The following is a 17,552-nucleotide window of genomic DNA, read 5'->3' as shown; positions in this document are numbered from 1 at the left end:
GAAGAAGACAAGCTAAAAATAAAAAATAAAATAAAAAATAAAAAAAATAAATAAAATGAAAAATAAAAATAAAATAAAACAAGTATTATAAATAAGCAATAAAAAAACAGTAGAAAAAACAACAATAACTGAAATACTATATTTACAGACAGAGAAAAAAAACAAAAAACTATTCCAACTACTTTTAACCTTTTAACCATTTTTGCACAGTGCAATGTGCAATGTATTGCACAAATATAAAACATAAATAAAAGTACAAAGGTATTATATATGTATACATACAGACATACAGTAAACAAGTAATATATTAGGAGGAAATAAAAATAAAGTAAAAGTACTGCGAGTGAAGAACATAAATATAGAATAGAAAAATTACTAGAAAATATGAGACCTGCTTAAAAATAATACTATCAGAAATATGTAAAGTACTAAAGATTCTTGCTGGAGTTTATAACACAAATGTTAGAGACTTAGGCTCCATCATTTGTCAGTATGCATCAATAATAACCAGTGAGTGTCAGTGTCCTGCAGCCTGCACCGGTGTCCACCCTCCACAGAGGGTCTGACACTCGGCCGAGGCGGCTGTGTTTCTCTCGCTTCCTGTTTCTTCAACCAGAGTCTCTGTGAGAGCCACTAGGCGGAGGAGCAGGCAGTGCTGGCGGGACACAGAGGCTCCTGGGTCCTTGCTGTCAAATCCGGTTTCAGGACGGAGCCAGATCCAGTAAGCTGAGCTCCGGATCCCCTGCATCCTACCATGAGCCGCGACTTGGAGATAAACAGACAGTGAGTGAGTCTTAAAATGGTTTCGTAGATGTTGTTGTTGTTGGACCAACACAGTGTGAGGATATTTTTTACCAAATATCAGTTATTTCTCCACTCCTCAGTATGTTTGAAGTTCCTCAGGCCTTGAACAGAAATAGATATTTACCAGTTTGTAAAATGTCTTAATAAAAAGTGGTTGCGCAATAGCTACATGTCTTTAATCAAGATCAGTCTGAGGATAGACCACGAGACATTATGTTATAATACAAACCAGACCTGTAATGCAAAGTGACCTCTTAAATCAAGCTTGTTCATTAAAATGGCTGTGGTTCCCTGCTGCCTTTATGCCTCATGTTGTAGGAATAAATACCAGGACCACACTGTGTAATCAGGGTAAACCAGCCAAATGTTATGTGATCTAGTCCAGATCAGTGGTCTTGGCTTGTGACCCCTTATATCAAAGCTGTGTCTGCTTGTGACCCCTTAACATGTGACCCCATTTTAATTTACTGCACTTATCCTATTCGTAGTAGTTTGTAGCACTTATTATATTCGTATTAGTCTGTTGCAATTATTGGTAGTAACTTGCCTCTGCACTATACTTTTGCTCTGGTTTATGCTTTAAGATGCTTGTTTAAGAAAGGAGATGCACTTATGACTTCTGGTGACTAGTAGTTCTCTTGAATACCTATGTTGAATACACTTCCTGTAAGTCGCTTTGGATAAAAGCGTCTGCTAAATGACTGTAATGTAATGTAATGTAACACCGATTGCCTAAGTCTTCTATCTGTGGTCCCTTCAACCAGGGAACTTTGTTATTTGTTCCAGATGTATAGGCGTGCCTTACTGTTGTCCAAAAAATTAAATTATTATTTACAAAAAACATTATTTTTTAGAGGAAACTTCAATTAACATTAGATTCTTGGCCTGTAATTACCTTCATCTCCTCTTTGACCCTTTAGGCTTTTGGCTACGTTAGCCAACAGTAGCACAACTCACCTTAATCTCCACCTGAACTGTTGGTGGTCGAGTTGCGTTGTGGGTAATGTAGGCTCCAGGTTTTGTCAGGGCAGTAGAGAGTGGAGTAATAAAGACATATCTCTGGTTCTGCTGCATCCATTTTATTCCATTTTAATAAAATACTGTGAGTCTGACAATGTTTTAGGATTTTAATGTTAAATCAATAGAGTGTTCCTTTAATGAACCCTCAGAATCGGGTTTCCCCCGAGCCGCAGGTTGGGAACCACTAGTCTAACAATATAAATGTATGTCACAAGTTTTAATTAGATTGATTATACTACACTTTTTTTTCACAAGGTCTTGAATTTGCTGTACAAGTAAATGATTGAGGGATTGAGGCTTTTGGTAGATGTAAGGACTGTTATGTGTCAGGCTGTGTTGATTGAATTGATGCCCATGTGTTCCATCAGCTGACCCTGACTGGCACCAGTTATGAGACCCCAATGGACCTGCTTCCCTGAGGCGCACTGCCAGGACAGCAAACCTCCTGGTCCGGACCAGGAGAGCGAGAGCGAGAGGGAGAGGGAGAGGGAGAGGGCGAGGGAGAAGCGCTGGGCCGATCTGTTTGATCAGCTGGACCTCAACAAAGATGGACACATCGACATCCTGGAGCTGCGGACAGGGCTGGCAGGCCGAGGGCTTTCCAGAGGCTCCCTGGAGAAGGTAAGACAGCAGGACACGTCTATCACACACACACCTGTTTGTTTACTGGGATACCCTGCAGAGGCATGTATGTGGTGTGTGGGTATTACATCATATCACATTTAACAAATACAGTTGTTTGTATCAAGGCGTTTAGATAACTTCCAATTGTCCGTGTTCTTAGAGCAGATGAAATAATCTGAGTCAGTGGAGATATATATAGGGCTGGTCATCTGACACAATGTCTCCATCACTCAATCAATAAATGACCCCTTATTTGTTCTCTACCAAAACTGTGTTAAGAACGTGCACACCGAGAAGGAGGCCCATTAGACAGACCGATGAGATGGTTTCGTATTTGATCAATAGTATCTCTTCTTGATTATATAGTTAACTAGAAGTGGCATGTTTGCAATCATGTTGCTAGACTGTTGACAGAGCCATTGTGTAAACCAATTCTATGGTTTTAGCTGTTAGACATATGTCTGTCTCTGTCGTTCTGTGTGTTTGGATGTGTATGTTTGTGAGAGAGAGTGGCATTGTTCAGAGGGATTTCCTTTTCTAATATTAAATCAGAGGAACCAATAATCCCTCCTCTCCACATTAATTAAACATCCAGTGAAGGCCTGCTGTGAGATCCTTCCCATTTTTATTATTATTATCTCAACCAGGAATTGATATAATTGGTTGTGTGGGTATGTGTATATCTCTGTGACTGTCCACAGCTAATCTCTCATACTGCTGCACCAAACTGCATATTATTTTGGATACTCATACATGACAACATACTCAAGGACCTCTCGTGGTTGCAGTGACTCAAACTTTCTCAAAACACCTTTTTAGCCTGTTTGATACTGCCGTTGATTCACTGCTAACTCCTTACTACTTTTTTTTTTTTTTATTGTGCCTATGCCTGTAAGTATGTATGTATGTACAATACAGCAGTGGTGGTTGCAGACACACCTGGTGGAAATCCGCTCTCCACTGAGTGCACCTTTCTAGTTCTGTATGTGGAAACTACTTGATCCTTCTGATTTGCCGCTTCTGTTTGTGCAACATCAGAAGCAAAGGACATCAACAGCATAACTTTATTTTGAATACATACAGTCTGTCTTTCTCCCGTCAGTCTGCCTTCCACTGTTTGTTTTGGATAAAGTGTGTGGGTGGTCAAGACGACTCGCTGTCTTCTCACTTTCTCTCGTCTGTGTGCGTTTGTTTGTGAAAATATACCACTCATGTTGTGGGAACATCAAAATCTTCACACAGCCGCATTATGGACTATTGGACTCTCCTTCCTTTAGGGCCCAAATGCAAGTCCCCACAAAGTACATTTTAAACTGTGTATTAGTGTGTGTTTTTTGTGTGTGTGTTTGTGTGTGTTTGTGCATGCATGTGTGTATGCTTGTGCATGTAAAGGGCAGTATGATGTCTATTTTAGTACAAGGAACAGGACTTTGTAAGATGAGAGCGATAACCTTACACTTGATCTCTTTTCACATATTTTGCATGTCTCCTGTTTTAAGCCACATTTATTTTGTGAAGTAGAAAAATAAAGCTTTTTGCTTGAAACCACTAATTTAGACTATGTCAGAGATTACATTACAGAATATTTAGCTTGACCGATTTCACAATACTTTCTGACAAGATTTCGATGATGGGACTGAATCCTAGGTGAACATTTTTACGAATTATACACTAACAAAACCTTCAAATAACTTGTCATAAACAACTATAAATGCAGAGCTTCCAGCTGCATGGTCAATAAAAGGGTATTTTTATTTTTTGTTTTTGAACCTGAGGATGTGTTGTGTAGTTAAACAGACAAAAATCAATTAAATACCACAAAGTCATATTTTACACTTTTTTATTTATGTCATTCATCATCTACACAGCATGATTATTTTTCCAACAGATGGCAAGGTAGAGGAGTATTTAAAGACTACAAACATGGAGTGCAATCTTGATCTTGTGGCATTTTGCAGCAGTCAGGGTCACCTCTGTTGTATTTGGGCTGATAAATTAAACAAACATGTGCTGTTGTACAGAATGAATTAAGACAACGTTTACAATAATCCAAGAACCTACAATCACAACCTACCATCTGGCTAATAGTAACGTTTTGGGTCCCTGACCAAATACCTCCCAAATGCTCAGACATTTATTTTTCATTGACCTGGCTGTCTGTGTTTTCAGATCGTGGAGGCCAGCGACACCAACCACGATGGAGTACTGGACTTTGAAGAGTTCACCCAGTATCTTCGCACGCATGAAAAAGAGCTCAAACTCATTTTTAGAAGCCTGGACAGGAACAATGATGGTCTGTAGCAGCCAACAGCTCACAGCTGAAATACAAATTGATGGCACTATTACTTCAAAATGTTCATATTAGATAACTATCTTTTCAATGCTCTGACTTCTCTCTCTCCTACTGCGTGTGACTGGTGGATGTTTGCAGGTCAGATAGACGCAGCAGAGATCCAGCACTCTCTACAAACCATTGGTGTGGAGATTAGCCTCAAGGACGCCACCAGGATTCTGCAAAGGTCAGCTAAGATAAGTTGAGATCTGATTATACATCACATTAGGGTCTAAAGTAATCTAAAGGATTAGCTCAAGTGGAGAATCCAAATTTCAACAGCAAATTGTGAGCTTCACTGTGTTGCACAGTCACACGAACAGCAAAGGTACTAGTCAGTCATTTTCCTGTCTTGTAAACTAACACATGGAAGACAACAGGTTCCTCTTCTTCTTAAATCTGGCCTCTGAGAGTGTTGAGCAAGTGGTTTGTTGTTGGAGTTTAACAGCTCTGTCATTCAAAGATTTTGATATTCAGTAAGTGTAGAAGTTTTTTGAAGCATCAAACATCTAAGCTTTGCATCCTTCAAATGATACATCAATGTTTCACTCTTTCTAAATTCAAAAGACTCTTGGCTAGATAAACGATCCTTTTCAACCCTCTTTATGCACCTTCCCATTCCATCCCTCCTCCTGTTGAAGTAATGGCACAATTACCCGGTCCGCTGAACTACAGTACATGCTACTTATTTTCTATTGCTGTTGTTTTGTTTTACAAAGTTAAGATCAGGGTTTTCATAACTTTTTTTTGTCCTTTTACTTTGTGTAAGTGTTGCATTTCCTACTTTAGTGTCTTGAAAGCAGCATTAGTTTTGTACATTCAGTTCCTCTGATAGGTTAGTTTGTGGTAAGCCAAGAAGTGTCTTCTCATAATTTTTTTACAGCCAAGGCATTAAAGGGATTCCTCAATGCTATATCTATATTATTGATCTCACCCGCTGTAGCTCATTGGGTACCTTAACAGTTGTACTGTCTATGAATTTAATTACTTGTTTATGTGTTGTTCACTTAGAATGGACAAAGACGGTACCATGACCATTGACTGGAGTGAGTGGCGAGACTTCTTCCTGTTTAAGCCTCTCACCAACATGCAGGATGTAGCGCGCTACTGGAAACGCTCAATGGTGAGGTCACACACACCTGAACCAGAACAGCACTGTGTATCATCTAAATGATGACATGGTCGGGTTACAGCATCCATTGCTTAAAGCATCTGTGAAGCAATGCTTGCAAAACAAACGCAGATTCTTTGCAGTACTTCCTGTCATCTACAGTTGAACATTGAACTTAACAAAGAGTTTGATTTGTCACAAACATGGTGCCTTTTTTTGTTCCAACTCTTTCTTTCTTGCTTTCTCCCCTTCCTTATCATAATATCCGCTCCTCATTCACTACACCACGGCTTCAGTAGATGTTGGATATAGGTGAGCAGCTGACAATCCCAGATGAATTTTCTGAGGAGGAGAAGAAGTCTGGCTATGTCTGGCGGCAGCTGATGGCTGGAGCCTTTGCTGGGTCTGTATCTCGGACTGGGACCGCCCCCTTAGACCGCCTCAAAGTCTTCCGACAGGTCAGTCAGGATGATCTCATCTCTTAGATCATTCATGTGTGAAAGTTTTGTGTTTATCTTTGATTTGTGGCACAGAGCTTTGAGAGAAACCTCTCTGACTCGGTTCTTCCAGGTTCAGAGTTTGGGTGATTTTAAAGGGAATGTGCTGAGCAGTTTTCAGTACATGCTGAAAGAAGGAGGAGCGCGGTCGCTGTGGAGAGGCAATGGAATCAATGTGCTTAAAATTGCCCCAGAAACCGCTATCAAGTTCACAGCTTATGAACAGGTGGAGTATTATAATTTGTTCATTATTACAACTCTCTCAATTTCTGTTTACTTTATTATTTCCTTTGCTCTGTGACTTCTAGATCAAGAATCTGATGCGTAGCAAAAATGAGAAAAGAAATCTGAGGGTTCATGAGAGATTTGTTGCTGGCTCTTTGGCTGGAGCTACAGCTCAGACAGCCATCTACCCAATGGAGGTAATTTTATGGTAATATACACATAAAAAGATAACATTCATAAAGCGTCAAGAAAAAGCATGATGAGGGAATTAATTACATCTTTTTTCTTTTTGTTCCTCCTTCTTGTTTCCTTTCTTTATCCACACAGGTGCTAAAGACCCGTCTCACACTTAGAAAAACAGGCCAGTACTCAGGAATAGCAGACTGTGCTAAACAGATCCTGCAGAGAGAAGGTGTCGCAGCCTTCTACAAAGGCTATGTACCCAACCTGCTCAGTATTGTCCCTTACGCCGGCATCGACCTGGCCGTCTACGAGGTCAGAGAGACATAAAAGCCCAATGCTGTCCCAGTGCGTCTCCTTAGTGTTTTCCTTCTTCTCACTCCCTCTATTCCACAGACACTGAAGTTTTCCTGGCTGAACAGGAACAGAGGTTTAACCGACCCGGGGGTCATGGTGCTGGTCGGCTGCGGTGCCGTTTCCAGTACCTGTGGACAGCTGGCGAGTTACCCACTGGCACTGATCCGCACTCGAATGCAGGCACAAGGTCAGGATAACTGTGGTCACACTAATATAGATACAGATGGGTGGAAAATTACAGGAAAAAAACAACGTAAAGTCTGTTTGTTAAGTGTTGGGTAACAACTCCTTCAGTTCTCCTTATTATAGATTGTCAAAGTCCCCTTAACACTGCTGGAGGAATAAATTCCAAAAGATATTCCCTCATCTCATATGTGTCTTACCAAATATTACCTCAAGGTCAACTTATTTCTTTTTTATGAACTTTCTACTTCAAACTTCATCCCCTCAGGAAGACAGCAAGATGTTATATAGTTTGCGACAGCTACTGATTCCAAGGTCTTTTGAAAATGGTTGTCAGTAATGAAATTCCAGGTCTATTCTAGTTGATGAGCTAAAAAAAAATGCAGCAAAACCACCATGATGCCACTTTAACTTAGGTATACAAACTTCCAATTAGAATCAAGGGCAAACATGATTCCGTGCATTTGTACCAGATGCCACAGTTTTGCAGAGTCACATGAATTGAGAGACCAGAAAGTTTCTCATCTGTTTCTCTCCCCTCAGCTTCAGTGAAGGGAGCTCCTAAACCCTCCATGTTGGCCTTGATTCACAACATCGTGACCCAGGAGGGTGTGGCCGGACTTTATCGAGGAATATCCCCCAACCTGCTGAAAGTCATCCCTGCCGTCAGTGTGTCCTACGTGGTCTATGAGTACACGAGGATAGTCCTGGGAGTGGACATTGATGGTAGGAGGGGTGGGAAAGAGAAGGCGTAGAGAAACGTTTGATGGTTTGGGGTGGCTTTCAACTACAAGCACGTACAGATCGGTTGGCAATGCATGAAGACGTGGGCCTTGACTGTGGATAAATATATGGTCCTGTGATCACAGGTTGTGAGTTTTGAGGATGAGGATGATGGGATGGAGAATAGACCATGGAAGGAAAAGAGAAAAAAACACATCAAATCATCATTATATTGAATCTGTTGTTAAAGCCTCACATTTGGAGGACCTCAACTGAACCGGCAGCCGCTGTGATGATTTACTCGTGTGATATGCTGCACTGCAGTGCATGCAGTTGTGTGAAAGCTTCCTGCTACTGCATTGACTTGGACAGATGAAGACTTGCATGAACTTGCCTGAGAACGAAAAAAGGTAAACGAGGCCATGTTACATTCCTACAGCATTATTTCTCTTCCTAGGTGGTATATAGGCGGCTGTGGTGTAGTGGAGAGCAAGGTAGTTCTCCAATCAGAGGGTCGGTGGTTCGATACCCGGCTTCGGCAGTCGATGTGTCCTTGGGCAAGACACTTAACCCCAAGTTGCTCCCGAAGGCTTGCCATCGGTGTGGACTGGATGTTGCATGAATGTTAGTTAGAGTCTGATGGTGGCACCTTGCATGGTAGCCTGTCATCAGTGTGTGAATGGGTGAATGATATGTAATATACTACTGATTGTAATTCGCTTTGGATAAAAGCGTCTGCTAAATGACTGTAATGTAATATAGAGAAGATACAGAGGATTGATTCAACCACCTGTCCTGTACGTGAGGGGAACCTGAAGTGGCTGCACATCGGTGGAGTTACAGAGTACAGACTTTGATAGACATGTCTCTAACAAATGTTACAAATACTAAAGTACAGACATAATTGTAAAATTACAGAAATGTCTGAACTTACCTCTCCAATTACGATTGAAACACAGGTGAAAAAAGGAGGAGACTCTGTCAATCTCCTCTTTCCTGTAAGGATTACTACTGAGTAAAGCACATCAAAGGACTTTAAATTTCACAGGAGTGGAACAACCAAAGCCATATCAAGAAGTGTAGAGGTTTCATAATTACTAGCAAAATGCTCATGTTTTATAAATGTTCCTATATTTTAAGCACACTACAGGGTCCAGTGCCTCACAGTATTTTCAGAAATTATGTGTGCACAATGTGCAGGTTTAACTCTGAGGTAAAGTGTTCGCTTTGTCTATATCATGAAACAATAACAAATGAGATTGAATGCCAATAAACAAATTTTTGATTTGTAAGTATTTATTATAGAATGAACAAATAAATGCATGCATGGGGCTTCTTTTCTTAAATAAATGCCGTTGAAATTTTTTGATGAGGAACTGAAATGTTGGGACATGGTAGCTTTCTGTAGACATGACAGCCTGATGAAATTGATGCACTAGTACTTACCTATTTGTCCTTATTTATTGGATCTGCCTGTTTAACTTTAGTTAACCAGCAACTGTATGTAAGAATGTCATGTTCTTAGTTGCTGTTACACTTCAGCTGGTTAAAGTCATCCATTCAATGTGGGTTCACCGAGTAGCTTTGGCTGTGCATTTTAATAAACATACAAGCAAATGCAACTATAACAGCAAAACGCATTTTCAGTTTGACCTCATGGTTTTCAGACAAATATGATCGATCAGATTGTTTTGTTAAAGCTTTATTTTACAAATCTGTAATTTTCACGTAATTTCCCAAAGTGTCAGATATACAGTACCAGTCAAAAGTTTGAACACACCTTCTACTTTGAAGAATCTAAAATATAAAACATATTCTGGTTTGTTGAGCATTTGTTTGTTTACCACATTATTCCATATGTGTTCCTTCATAGTTTGGATGTCTTCATATATATATATATTAATCTACAATGTAGAAAAAATAAAAAAAAAAATAAAGAAAAACATTGAATGAGAAGGTGTGTCCAAACTTTTGACTGGTACTGTATAAATAAATGTAGAATGGTTGAAGGGGGAATTGATTAATTAAGTTGATCATTTTGACTTTGCTGCCCATTTCTCTATAAGGATACTATTATTAAAAAAACAAAGCAGTGACTCAAATAATGTATGAAAGTTATACAAATTCGGATTTCCAGCCTCAGTTGCTAAAACAATATAATCTAATATTAAAATCATGTCTAAACAATAAATGTCTGAATGCAAAAAGGTAATTAAGAACTGTAAATGTTACAAACAACACACAGTCCTGACCAGCGTCTGGGCTGCACTCCCCCTGCAGACCAGCAGGGGGCGGTGTGTGCGGACGTCCACCCCCAAAAGAATGAAGAAGAAGAGGAGGAAGACGCGGGGGTCGAGAGGACCGCTGATTGGCTATTTTAAGCAGCGGAGTTTGCCGGCGTGGTTAGGCATTACCCCGACACGCACACTGGTGTCTCCGTACGCTCTTGTTTAGCCTTCCCGCTTCTGCGCAGCTTGACCCGGCCGAAGCTTCCCAGCCTCCCCCTGAGTCCTCTCGGCCCTTGTGAGCAGCATGTCTGATTACGGCGGTCTGCCGACGAACGGAGTCGGCGCTGGGATGAAAAACGACGCTTTTGCTGATGCAGTACAACGAGCCCGACAGGTAACACACGACCGTAGTGTAACACACGTCCCGCTGCGGGGGGGCGGCTAACTGGGGCTAGCTGCTGGGACACCGCAGCTAGCTAACCACCCGTGACGCTAGCGGCTAGCTGCTAGCTGCTAGTAGTTAGCCGCTAGTAGCTAGCAGTTAGCCGCTAGCTGCTAACTGCTAATAGCTAGCGGCTAGCAGCTAGCGGCTAACAGCTAGCCGCGTTGCCATTCATTTGTTTCTCTCTCCGGTTGTGTAACGTCAGTCAGTGGAGATGTCTGCGGGCAGCACCGGGCAGCAGCGGACACGTAGGTCACTCTTTGTGTGTTGGACGCCGGCTAGCAGACCGACCCCCCCCCAGTCCACTGAACGGGACTCAGGTTAGCTAGCCTCGTGAGCTAGGTTAGCCAGGTTAGCTCGGGTAGCCCGCTTAGTTATTGTTGTTAACGGGGTCGTGAAGTTTCAGCCTCGTCCATGTGTGAAACGCCATCTTAGAATAAGTGAAACCGTAACAACGCTGTCACGTCTGTGGCTGTGTCTGTGGCTGTGTGTGTCTGTGCTGTCGGTCAGCAGCCTCACAGGTTTACTCGCTTAAAGGTTATTTTGTCACTTATTAGTTTATCTTTAAATATCCGTTTCCTCCACGCGCAGGGTGCGAGGCCGCCGTGTCCTCGCGGGGCTTTGTGGTGATCACATCATGACTAAAACACGTTGTTGATTAATCACTCATTTATCAACCATTTAGTCGGTTAATCGAGGGACTCAACGAAACACAATTATTTGCCATTCGCAGGCTCAAAAAGTGGGAAATGTTTGACTTTCGAAAACAAAAGGACCGGTAATAAAAAACATCTTATAAAAGTGTTTTTTTGTTTTAAATATCAATTTGTTTCAGCTTTTGTCAAGGTGCTATAAAGGCACTGCATCTCATTTTAGTCCCTCTGGTTTTACTTGGGTAGAAATGTATTGATGGGGTAAATTTTGCACTTCCATGAGGTGGAGGCACTTGTGAGAAACGGGGTCAAGAGAGACACAGCAGAGAAATGAATACCCTGACTTTTAGTCCATAGTACGAGTTCCCAAAGAGGCTGGGTACTACACTTCCCACAATGCACCTCAATACCATGTTGGACCCTTCCTGCCTGTTAAATGTGTGTCTTTCAAACACTAAACCCCCTACAAAGGCTATCTGTTCTGATTTCATAGTCTCCAGGCCCAGGTGACAGAATCAGTGTAGTGCTCCTCAAAAGAAACTTGATGTCTGCATAGTGGTTCTTCAAATGAGATTATTTTATATTCACAATTTCATGGTGTATTGTAGACACTTCATCCAGTGATTCTCTTTGTAGATTGCAGCTAAAATCGGTGGAGACGGCGTTTCCTCAGTGAGCAACAACGGAGGAGCTGAGAACTATCCATTCACATCACAGAAGAGATCCCTGGAAGAAGCAGGTGAAAAATCAACAGAAACAGGCAGTTTGTCTGCACTTGTTAGTCCACATTGTAGACTCACTTTTTCTTTTGTTTCAGATGAGCCCGATGCCAAGAAGGTAGCATCACAGGGTGAAATTGATTCTGCAATGTGTACGTTAAATCCCTAATTGATCCGATTACAAACACTCGCTGGGTCCAGTTTCCAATTGCTCACCACATTTTCTTTCTCTTACAGCTATTGGAGCTCAGCTGGCGGCCCTGTCCCAACAAAGGTAAGCAGATATTTGTTTCTGTTTATTGTACAACATCAACACTTTTGGTTATGACTTGGATATATACTTCATACATCACTGTTTTTTTCTTAACTTGTCTGCAGTGTCAGACCCTCGACAATGACGGAAGAGTTCGGGGTGCCTGATGGCATGGTTGGTCTCAGTAAGTACATGCAAATCATTTTCCCAAACTGTAGACATGATGGCTGAGTCACATGTGTTCAAACTAAGTAAAATCTTTTCTGTTTTTCCCAAAGTCATAGGCCGAGGAGGAGAACAAATCAACAAAATTCAGCAGGATTCTGGCTGCAAGGTCCAGATTGCGCACGGTAAGATGTGTGCTGAAAGCAGATTCACTAAGCCGACAATTTTTTGTGTGTGTGTTTTTTCAGCTTCTCCTGGATTGATAAATATTTTCATATTCATTCACAGACAGCGCTGGTCTTCCAGACAGAACTGTTTCTCTGACCGGGTCACCAGATGCCATACAGTAAGTTGTTTTTCCCATTTAAGATAACGTGTTTCTCAATTGAAATATCATCTGCTCAACTCACAAAGTTTGCTTTCTGGGGAGTTTTTGTTCACTGATGTCTTTTGTATCAAGTAGCAGCTCTGCGCAAAAGTAGAGAAATAACCGTCTTAACCTTGACCAAATATTGATGGCTTGCCTAAACAGACTACACAATGTGTGAAGTTGAGTATCTTAAGAAATTAAATTATATAAAATTCGTATATTTTTCTAATAACCATTTCTTCTTTGCTTGTACAATGGCAACCATTAGCGCTATTGGGACTTTTTCTAAGTCCAAGTAGTTTTGCCTCTAAAGCAGAACTTCCTTAAAGATGGTGTACAATTTGTCCCTTACAAAGATTGCCAAAATGAACACCCAAACAATGATCCTCACTCTAATGTTTATCATCTCTACCCTTTTAAATAACTGATTAGTTTAAGTCAATGGTGGTAACACTTCAGCTCTTTGGCAGACTCCAGTCTCTCTTTCTGTTTCCCATCACGTTAAAAAGAAACTTGATTGCACATCCATGTTTATACGCCACACACGCTTGTCCAGAACAGTGTGTGTGGCGTATAAGCAGCAAGACAGTTTGTAATTTCAGTTTTATTTTTTTAAATATATATATAGTCCTTTACATCCCACATAAAACAAGCCACAATACAATGAGTATATTTTATATATCCCCCCTCTTCAGTTGTTTCATCACCCTTCTTCCGTTTTAATTTGCCTCCAGGAGAGCCAAGGCCCTTATAGATGACATCGTGTCAAGGGGCCATGAGGCGCCTAATGGGCAGTCGGGTTCCATGCAGGAGATGATCATCCCTGCAGGCAAGGCCGGCCTTATTATCGGTAAAGGAGGAGAGACCATCAAACAGCTACAGGTGAGAATCCCAATGTATCTAAATATAACCCCAACACTTGATTCTGAGTGCTTCTATTGTACAATATTAGAAAAAAAACAATCATTAGGGGGAAAAATTGTGCTGCGTAAGTGCACTGAAACAAGTAAATGGTGTAACATGCTCATGTTGGTGTATGGTATATTTGCCTTGTGTGATTAATGTAACATTATCCTCCTGCAAAATCTTAGGAGCGGGCTGGAGTGAAAATGATTCTTATTCAAGATGGATCCCAGCCACCCAACATAGATAAACCCCTACGCATCATTGGAGACCCCTACAAAGTGCAGGTACTCTTCAAGCCCAGTGGAGATAATTTTTGCTTAGTGGGAGATGTTTTATGCCCCTATTTACCATTTGTGTCGTTTGTTTCTTTTTTAGCAAGCAAAGGACATGGTTAATGAGATTCTACGAGACAGGGATCATGCTGGCTTTGGAGACCGGAATGAATACGGACCAAGGATGGGAGGGGGAGGCGGCGGAGGAGGAGGGGGGGCGGGAGGAGGAGGAGGAGGGGGGAGGTGGTGGCGGCGGAGGAGGAGGAGGTGGAGGTGGCGACGGAGGCGGCGGCATTGATGTAAGTAATAGCTGCATTTATTTCAGTTAGTTGTAACTTTTCTTTTTTGTATTCAATGGCCATTTCTTCCCAACCTGACCTCAGCAGAGATCAAATTGCATAAAATGAACATAATTAAATAATGTGTGAATGCACAATGCATGTTTACCATCATTTTGATTAATTTATTTTATTTCTAATTTTACAGATCGCTGTTCCTCGCCACTCCGTTGGAGTTGTAATTGGCCGAAGTGGGGAGATGATCAAGAAAATCCAGAGTGATGCTGGAGTGAAGATACAGTTTAAACCAGGTGAGGAGGACTTAACAGCACTCTATTTCATTAAATGTCATACATTAAATAAAAACTATGATCTAATAAATAAAAACTCCAAAAAATTATGAATATACTGCTTTGGATTTATGGAAAGCTTAAAGCGAAAGATACAATCGATTAAAGATGCTTCTGTTCAAAATAAGTACCTTTTGCTCGTTTGTTTTTGGGGAAAAGTCACTAACTTCTATTTTCTTCTTGATTTAGCCTAATTGTGCTGCTATTCCATCTTCAAAATTTTCAGCTACGCTAGTTGATGGTTTTTTGTTTCAGTCCCTGTAGAAACCCCCACCAATAAACCTGTCTTGCCTTTTTGTCATCCCCTGCAGATGATGGTACAGGTCCTGAAAAAATAGCCCACATTATGGGTCCACCAGACCAGTGTCAGCATGCTGCTTCAATCATCACTGACCTGCTACAGAGCATCCGTGCCCGAGAGGAGGGTGGACAGGGGGTAGGTGTTTGAATTCTTTAAAGTGTTGATCTTGACTTCTGCGCTGATGACTGAAGACAGAAACTGTACTTTGCTGTGGAAGTGTCCAACTAAATGTATTTCCTGTTTCTTCTACAGGGCCCGCAAGGTCCTGGTGGAGGGATGCCGCCTGGTGGGGGGCGTGGACGAGGTAGAGGCCAGGGGAACTGGGGTCCTCCGGGAGGAGAGATGACCTTCTCCATTCCTGCCCACAAATGTGGACTGGTCATTGGCAGAGGAGGAGAAAATGTCAAGTCCATCAACCAACAGACTGGTGCATTTGTGGAGATATCTCGTCAGCCACCACCAAACGGTGACCCTAACTTCAAAATGTTCATCATCCGAGGGTCCCCAGAACAAATTGACCACGCAAAGCAGCTCATTGAAGAGAAGATTGAGGTACTTTCAAGTGACTCAAGGAGCAGAAAATAAATGCATAGTTCTAACAGCTGTCAAAAGATAACGCATCCTTGTATCTTATTTGTAGTTTGAATACTTTTCTCCTGTTTCCAGGCTCCATTGTGTCCAGTGGGGGGTGGTCCTGGTCCAGGGGGTCCAGGGGGCCCAGGTGGTCCCGGTGGTCCAATCGGTCCCTATAATCCAAACCCTTATAATGCAGGGCCTCCCGGTGGTGCTTCACAGTAAGTACAACCCACAAACACTTGAATGGATACATTTTCATTCAGGGGAGACTGATGGATAAGCAGTTTATATTTAAACGGTCCTGTCCTTCCCTGCAGCGGAGGCTCGCCTGGTGGCCCCCAGTACTGTCCACAGGGTTGGGGAGGCAACTACCAGCAGTGGCAAGCCCCAGGTGCACATGACCCAGGTGAGTCCCTTACTATGTGCACTGACTTCCATTCTTCCCATATATTGTTTCTGTACTTGACTCAAAATGTGAACTTTTGTAAGTCACTTTATGATTTTTTTGTGTCTAAATTATTTCATTATTTAATTTATACTGTTTTCCCCCACCGCTTTAGGTAAGGCGGCGGCAGCAGACCCGAACGCAGCATGGGCGGCATACTATGCACAATATTATGGCCAACAGCCAGGAGGCGCCATGGCAGGCCAGAATCCTGGAGCCCCTGCAGCAGCAGCACCAGGGGACCAGGGCCAAGCGCCACAGGCTTCTGGGGGCCAGCCAGACTACACTAAAGCTTGGGAAGAGTATTACAAGAAGATGGGCATGGGTAAGTGGGATCTGAGTTTTATTTTGTTGAGTGTGGGCTTTAAACTACAGTGTTCTGTCGGGGAGAGTATTGCTGGTACTATATTTGGCACTATGCAATGAATCAGGCACCCTGTTATCCTTAGTATTCTGTGAAATGACACTAGCAGGTGACTGTGTGCATCCAGTAAGTTTGTTGTTGTTGTTTTTTCAGCCCAGCCAGGTGGAGGGGCTGGAGCCGCTCCAGGTGCAGCAGCAGCAGTCGCCCCAGCAGCAGCAGCACCTGGAGGAGCAGCTGGAGGCCAGCAGGACTACAGTGCTGCCTGGGCTGAGTACTACAGACAGCAGGCTGCCTACTATGGACAGCCAGGACAGGCGCCTGGACAGGCAGCTCCTCCACAGCAAGGACAACAGGTAGCACGTCAACGACCAGTGTCTCAAAATGAATCTTGTAGTTGCCAAGGTCTAGTAAGATCTTTTTGTGTTTTTAGAATGATATGCTAAGACATAATCAATACAAGTTGAAGATGTTGTTTTTAGTTGTTTTTTTTGTTTTGTTTTTTATCTTTATCTTTACTTAATAATTTTTTGCTGATGCCTGGTGTTCCCAAATATAAATAAAAAGGATGAGAACTCTAGTAAAATGACTGTAGCTTAGAAAACATTCAGGCAGTCAACGAACATGCAAAAATTAAATGTCTGTTGTGTCTCATTTCAGCCCCAGTAAAACAATCGGCTCGGCCCTTTGGAAGGTTGTGATGGCTCTCTGGACTCGTTTGTTTTTTCTATCAAGATATTTCATCGTTTGGCTTCAACAAGACAAGACCATGGTTTACTCCTCCACCAAGACATTTTCTATTCAAACCTTCTTGTTTTTTTTTTAAAGTCAAAATTGAAGAAAAAGGGAACACATTTTGCCCATGCATTGAACAAAGCACTAAACAACTACTTGGGTTACTATTCGGTTTGCCTCCTCACTTCCCCCACACCTTGTAATACTTTTGCTCATTTTAAAAAGAAATGTGAAATAAGAATCTTAGTTTGCAAGCTAGCACAACAGCATATCAACACTGACTCACATGTATGTGTTTTCCCCTTCAATTTCCTGAGGGTAAAAAAAATTGTCTAGCAGTATTTTGAATATACTCAGAAGTTATGTTTGTAAGAAAAAAACATTGTTGGTCTTTATTTCCTTTTTTTTTCCCTTTTTTTTCTTGGTACTTTTTTAACATCAT

The 17,552-nt window shown here is 41.8% G+C and overlaps 2 protein-coding genes across 4 annotated transcripts; both read left to right on the top strand.

Moving 5' to 3' along the window:
- The first annotated feature begins 605 nt into the window (after nt 1-605).
- Nucleotides 606-8,823, top strand: LOC129096451 (calcium-binding mitochondrial carrier protein SCaMC-3-like). Of its 3 annotated transcripts, none has more exons than XM_054605234.1 (11): nt 606-783; nt 2,193-2,445; nt 4,618-4,741; nt 4,880-4,967; nt 5,792-5,903; nt 6,191-6,349; nt 6,462-6,614; nt 6,697-6,810; nt 6,941-7,108; nt 7,190-7,337; nt 7,877-8,823. In XM_054605234.1, exons 2-11 carry the CDS (start codon nt 2,215-2,217, stop codon nt 8,086-8,088), a joined length of 1,509 nt encoding a protein of 502 aa, XP_054461209.1. In that variant the 5' UTR covers nt 606-783; nt 2,193-2,214; the 3' UTR covers nt 8,089-8,823. The 3 variants fall into 3 exon arrangements, with proteins under 3 accessions (XP_054461209.1, XP_054461210.1, XP_054461211.1); XM_054605235.1 differs by having other exon boundaries at nt 606-787; XM_054605236.1 differs by lacking the exons at nt 606-783; nt 2,193-2,445; nt 4,618-4,741; nt 4,880-4,967 and having other exon boundaries at nt 5,834-5,903; nt 6,188-6,349.
- A 1,594-nt stretch (nt 8,824-10,417) lies between these two features.
- Nucleotides 10,418-17,129, top strand: khsrp (KH-type splicing regulatory protein). Its single transcript, XM_054603970.1, has 18 exons — nt 10,418-10,678; nt 12,016-12,118; nt 12,197-12,250; nt 12,336-12,372; nt 12,477-12,535; nt 12,630-12,701; nt 12,805-12,862; nt 13,621-13,768; nt 13,978-14,076; nt 14,168-14,285; nt 14,546-14,653; nt 15,004-15,128; nt 15,246-15,545; nt 15,660-15,787; nt 15,887-15,975; nt 16,130-16,339; nt 16,532-16,731; nt 17,036-17,129. The coding sequence occupies exons 1-18, from the start codon at nt 10,589-10,591 to the stop codon at nt 17,042-17,044; spliced, it is 2,007 nt and encodes a 668-aa protein (XP_054459945.1). The 5' UTR covers nt 10,418-10,588; the 3' UTR covers nt 17,045-17,129.
- Nucleotides 17,130-17,552: the final 423 nt, after the last annotated feature.

This window comes from Anoplopoma fimbria, chromosome 9 (assembly GCF_027596085.1).
Source record: "Anoplopoma fimbria isolate UVic2021 breed Golden Eagle Sablefish chromosome 9, Afim_UVic_2022, whole genome shotgun sequence".
Lineage (NCBI taxonomy): Eukaryota > Metazoa > Chordata > Actinopteri > Perciformes > Anoplopomatidae > Anoplopoma > Anoplopoma fimbria.
Note: the sequence above shows the minus strand (reverse complement) of the source record. Positions and strands in the feature narration are given on the sequence as shown.